The sequence below is a fragment of the Hemiscyllium ocellatum genome, chromosome 15, assembly GCF_020745735.1.
Source record: "Hemiscyllium ocellatum isolate sHemOce1 chromosome 15, sHemOce1.pat.X.cur, whole genome shotgun sequence".
Lineage (NCBI taxonomy): Eukaryota > Metazoa > Chordata > Chondrichthyes > Orectolobiformes > Hemiscylliidae > Hemiscyllium > Hemiscyllium ocellatum.
The window spans coordinates 6,201,702-6,207,893 of record NC_083415.1 but is presented as its reverse complement, the minus strand read 5'-3'; the positions used below and the strand labels follow the sequence as shown (position 1 = coordinate 6,207,893).

The 6,192-nt window shown below is 46.9% G+C and overlaps 1 protein-coding gene across 1 annotated transcript; it reads left to right on the top strand.

Annotated features, from left to right (window-relative positions):
- Positions 1-3,680: 3,680 nt before the first annotated feature.
- LOC132822637 (beta-1,3-galactosyltransferase 5-like) lies at positions 3,681-4,619 on the top strand. Its single transcript, XM_060835884.1, has one exon. It carries the CDS (start codon positions 3,681-3,683, stop codon positions 4,617-4,619), a length of 939 nt encoding a protein of 312 aa, XP_060691867.1.
- Positions 4,620-6,192: the final 1,573 nt, after the last annotated feature.

Genomic DNA, 6,192 nt, shown 5'->3' with positions numbered 1-6,192 from the left:
TGTATTCATCCAAGGGATTGGCTGTTTCACCAGTTACACGTGTGGAAAGGGATTCATAGCTTCACTCCACCTTCTGAAAGACCAGCATGTTCACACCAGGAGGAAGCCATTCACCTGCTGTTGGTTTGGGAAGGAATTTGCCAGCGCGGTAAAGAAAGAAGAAATGATGTGATGGATGAGTGGAACTTACAGACAGTTGGGGGAAAGGACAGCAGTGTTTGGATGAGCTGAAAATTCAGCAGGCAGACCAGACAAACAGAATCATTTATCCAATTCCATAGAATCCATAGAGTGTGGAAGCAGGTCATTTAGCCCAACAAGTCCACACCAACCATCTGAAGAGCATACCACCCAGACCCATCCCCCTGACCTTCCTCTGTAACCTCACATTTCCTATAGTGTATGCACCTAGCCTACACACTGAAAAATTTAACATGGTCAATCCATCTAACTTGCACAACATTAGACTGTGGGTGGAAACCAGAGCACCCAGTGGAAAACCATATAGTATTGAGGAGAGTGCACAAACTCCACGGGGACACTGTCTGACAGTGGAATTGAACCCAGGTCACAGGTGCTATGATATAGCAGTGCTAACCACTGAGCCACCAGGCCACCTCAGAGGCCAGTACACAACATTGAGAGACTCTATAGAGATAATGCCAAAGACGAGGTGGTAATTAGCAACATCAGAGAAAATGCTGGAAAATCTCAGCAGGTCTGACAGCATCTGTAAGGAGAGAAAAGAGCTGACATTTCGAGTCTAACTGACCCTTTCTCTCCTTACAGATGCTGCCAGACCTGCTGAGATTTTCCAGCATTTTCTCTGTTGGTTTCAGATTCCAGCATCCGCAGTAATTTGCTTTTATCAACATCACCTGTCTTTGATTCTCCAAATGCCTGACTGTTTCTCTCTGCTTCTCTCTCTGTAATGTGGAGATGCCGGTGTTGGACTGGGGAGGACAAAGTTAAAAATCGCACAACACCAGGTTATAGTCCAACAGGTTTATTTGGAAGCACTAGCTTTTGGAGCGCTGCTCCTTCATCAGGTGGTTGTGGAGCAAGATCATAAGACACAGAATTTATAGCAAAATATCTGAGTGTCATGCAACTGACTCGATATTTTGAACAAAGCTAGATTGCTGTTCAGTTTTTCATCTTCTAGAATGGGTTGCAGGTTTCGGTTCAGTAATATGTAAATCCCAGAACTTCTCTCAAATCACATTCTCGAGATAACATTAGGTTTTATATAAAAAAAGTGACATCTCAGCTGAGGCAATGCATTAAAGGTGTGAGGTTAGAGTCTGTCTGTATCCCAATCTTGAGTCAGACTGGTTCTATTTCCAAAGTAGGAGTTTATAAAATGTTACATGGATTGACTGGCTGCAGATTGTGTGTTTTTTTGAGAAAAATAGAATGTATCTGCAAATACAAATTTACCCCATAGACTTGTATGTGTGTGTGAATGTATGTGGGGGGGAGAGACAGACAGACAGACAGAGAGAGGGAGAGAGAGTCTGTATGTGTGTGTGTGTCTGAGAGAGAGTGTGTGTATGGGAGAGGGTCTGTGTGAGTGTGTAAGAGAGTGTGTGTGTGAGAGTGTATAGTGCAGAGGGGTCACCTGCAGTATGACATGAACCCAAGATCCTGGTTGAGGCTATCTTCATTGGTTCTGAACTTGACTATTGGCCTCTGCTCGACCACCCTGCATTGTTGTGGTGAGAATTTGCATTTGCAGAATTATATTTGCAGATACATTCTATTTTGTTCAAAAAGCACACAATCTGTAGGCAATCAATCCATGTAACATGTTACAAATCCCTACTTTGGAAACTGACCCAGCCTGATTCAAGATTAGGAAACAGCCAGATTCTAACCGTACACCTTTAATGCATTATCTGAGCTGTGATGTCACCTTTTCTTATAAAACGTTAAGTTATTTCTAGAATGTGATTTGAGAGAAGTTCTAGGAATTATATAGTACTGAACTGAAACCTGCAACCTATTCTAAAAGATGAAAAATTTAACAGCAATCTAGGGTTTGTTCAAAATATTGTATCAGTTGCATGCACAACACTGATCTTTTGTTCTAAGCCTGTATATTATGGTCCTGCTCCACAACTACCTGATGAAGGAGCAGCGCTCTGAAAGCTAGTGCTTCTAAATAAACCTGTTGGACTATAACCTGGTGTTGTGTGACTTTTAACTCTCTCTCTCTCTGCATACATCTTTCCATCTCTGTCTCTCTCTCTGTGTTTCTCTCATTCTCTGTCTCTCCTCTCCATCCTTCCCGCTGCCTGTTGCTCACTTTGTCTGTCAGTCTCTGTCTCTTTCTTTCCTGTTATCTCCTTTTTTCTGTCTGTATCTGCCTCTTTCTGTCTCTCCTTGTCTGTCTGTCCATCTTTTTGGCTTTCCCTCAGTCTGTTTCCAGCCATCCATCACCTCACGAAATGGAACAAGTTGTCACCACCAAGAGCAACACAGCAGAGCCATCAGTTACACCGCAGTGATCACAGGATTGCCAGGGCATTGTTCCTGCTGCCCAGCTCTCTCTCTCTCTCTGTGTCTCTCTGACTTTGCTCTCCCTGACATATGGAGGAGGAGTCTGACCTGATCGATGATCCGTCAGTGTGAAAAGGAGAGAGAAGCAGGATATCCTGGTGCTGGGAATGTTCCCAGAGATTGCAGAGGCCACAGGGATTGTGATCTCTCGCAGTCCTGTGAAAGACTGAAAGCAGAATTTCAAACATTCTGTACTGCTGATGACATCTGGAGGTATATTGTAATTTGGAGTGAAATGTGAGACAGGGTGTGACTTGCAGCAAGCTCCGAACTGCATCTCAGTGCATTGCCATCTCTGGACAAGGTGTATCTCCTGTGGCCTGAGATCTGCTGCAGACAAAGGTGCACTGTAACTCCAAGAGGGCTGTTCCACCGCAACCTTTCTGAGCACGCTGTCCAGGAACCAGGTCACCAGTCAAGCTCAGCGGTCTCCAATGCTCCAGGAGTTAACATTGTCATCATCAGCAGGGAAGGGACAAAGAGCCCTGAAAACTGAGGGTGAGGCCAGATTAAAGGTGGGAGGAGGGGTTGTGAGGTGGGCCAAATTTTGAGGGGACGTGTAAGGGACGCGTAAGGATTTTCAGTGTTGAGGTTTGAATCCCTGTTCGACTCCTTGATTTAACAGGGATTTGCAAAACCTACAATTTTGCAGGAATCAGAAGGTTACCATTTTTAAAATTAGATTCCCTACAGTGTGGAAACAGGCCCTTCGGCCCAACAAGTCCATGTCGACCCTCCAAGGAGTAATCCACCCAGACTCATTTCCCTCTGACTAAGGCCCCTAACACTACGGCAATTTAGCATGGCCAATTCACCTGGCCTGTATAGGTTTGGACTGTGGGAGGAAAACGGAGCACCCGGAGGAAACCCGCACAGACACGGGGAGAATGTGCAAACTCCAGACAGACAGTCGCCCGAGGCTGGAATTGAACCCGGGTCCCTGGTGCTGTGAGGCAGCAGTGCTAACCACTGAGCCACCATGCCACCCAATGTCACCATCTTTTGTGGAAGTGACGTTTCCAAAAGTCTGAGGGAGGTGTGCCCAGTGAATGTGATCCTTTATCCATTGTCCTCATAATTAATCACATCCTCTCTCCCCCCCCCCCCCCACTCCCCAGATGTTTCCCAGGAAAATCCATTTCCTGTGCTACCGCCTTGTGCTGGTTCTGAGCCTGTTCCTCCTGCTCTCCCAGTGGCTGTCCTCCCCACCGCAGCACAGTCGCAAGGAGCTGGGAGCCTCTCCGGTGCCCAGACGCGTCTTCCTGGTGAGGCCGGACTCGGAGTGTGATAGGGAGCCTCCCTTCCTCGTGCTTCTGGTGACGACCAGGCCGGAGGAGATGTTGGAGCGAGCCGCAATCCGGGAGACGTGGGGGACAGAGAGGCACCTCCAGACCGGGCGCATCAGCACATTCTTCCTGCTCGGACACGGGGGCATGTACCAGAGACAGATCCAGCAGGAGAGCCGGTCCCACCGGGATATTCTCCAGGGGGACTTCATTGACACCTATTACAATTTAACGGAGAAGGTGTTGCTGGGTTTGGAATGGGTCCATCGATTTTGTCCTTCAGCCCGTTTCGTCATGAAGACAGACTCGGACATGTTTGTCAATGTCTTCTACCTGAGCCAGCTGCTGAGCAGCAAGAACACCACGGGTTTCTTCAGCGGTCAGCTCATGAGGGACATTCGGCCCATCAGGAGCAAGGCCCACAAATGGTATGTCAGCGAGGAGGAGTTTGCCCCCGCCCTCTATCCCCGCTACTGTTCGGGAACGGGCTACGTCCTCTCCGGCGACATGGCTGGGAAGATCTGGGCCGTGTCCAGATCCATTCCTCTCCTCAAACTTGAAGATGTTTATGTGGGCCTCTGCTTGACCAGGTTGGCAGTCTCCCCTGTCCCGGTGAGCAGCCGGCGGGTCTTTTTCACCCGTCATGTGCCCTTCTCGGTTTGCCGCTATCATTCACTTGTCACCTCGCACAGGGTGAGTCCATCTCAGCTGCGTCTGTACTGGAAATCCCTGCAAGAGGCTGAGCTATCAGAGTGCCCTTTGATCCCTTAAAGAAGCTGCCTCAGGCAGGAGATGGTGGTCTAATGGGTTTGTTACTAGGTTAGCGAGCTCCGGGCTAATGACCTGGTTAACCCCGTGGGCTGGGGGTGTCATAATCAGAAAGATCTACAACATGGGAAAAAGGTCCTTTGGCTGATTACATCTATGCCTATCAAAAGTAACTGTAAATCTATTCTACTTCCATCTTCTGGCACTTTGCCTACAGCCATGTATGCCTTGGTATCACAAGCACATCTCTAAATACAATTTAAATTTGACTGTTTCTGCCTCTATCCTCCTTACAGTCTAGATTACCACCACCTTCAGGAGAAAAAGTATTTTAAAAAACATCTGTTCTAATTCCTTCGGTTTAAATCAATGCCCCTGTCACTGATACTGCATACCCCAACAAGGGGAAACGTTTCTTCCTGATTACCCTATCTATGCCCCTAATAATTTCAATCATGTCCTCTCTTAACCTTGTCTGCTCGAAGGAATCTCCCTTTATAACTGAAGCTCTCCAAATCAGGTGACGTCCTGGAAAATTTACACTCCATTCTCTCTGTTGCTATCACATCCCTCCTATAACATGGATTACTGATCTGTAAACAATAATGTTTCATTCAGATTCAGTATAACTTCCCTGCTTTTAAACTCTGTGTCTCAGCATCTGTGGAGTGCCACAAGGATTGGTGCTGAATCCTCTATTTTTTTGTCATTTACATAAATGATTTGGATGAGAGCATAAGAGGTACAGTTAATAAGTTTGCAGATGACACCAAAATAGGAGGTGTAGTGGACAGCAAAGAGGGTTACCTCAGATTACAACAGGATCTGGACCAGATGGGCCAATGGGCTGAGAAGTAGCAGGTGGAGTTTAATTTAGATAAATGTGAGGTGCTGCATTTTGGGAAAGCAAATCATAGCAGGACTTATACACTTTATGGTAAGGTCCTAGGGAGTGTTGCTGAACAAAGAGACCTTGAAGTGCAGGTTCATAGCTCCTTGAAAGTGGAGTCGCCCGTAGATAGGATAGTGAAGAAGGCGTTTGGTATGCTTTCCTTTATTGGTCAGAGTATTGAGTACAGCAGTTGGGAGGTCATGTTGCGGCTGTACAGGACATTGGTTAGGCCACTGTTGGAATATTGCGTGCAATTCTGGTTTCCTTCCTATCGGAAAGATGTTGTGAAACTTGAAAGGGCTCAGGAAAGATTTACAAGGATGTTGCCAGGGTTAGAGGATTTGAGCTATCGGGAGAGGCTGAACAGGCTGGGGCTGTTTTCCCTGGAGCATCGGAGGCTGAGGGGTGACCTTATAGAGTTTTATAAAACCATGAGGGGCATGGATAAGATAAAAGACAAAGTCTTTTTCCTGGGATCGGGAGTCCAGAACTAGAGGGCATAGGTTTAGGGTGAGAGGGAAAATAATTAGATTACTTACAGTGTGGAAACAGGCCCTTCAGCCCAACAAGTCCACACTGACCCGCCAAAGCGCAACCCACCCATACCCCTACATTTACCGCTTACCTAACACTACAGGCAATTTTAGCATGGCCAATTCACCTGACCTGCACATTTTTGGACTG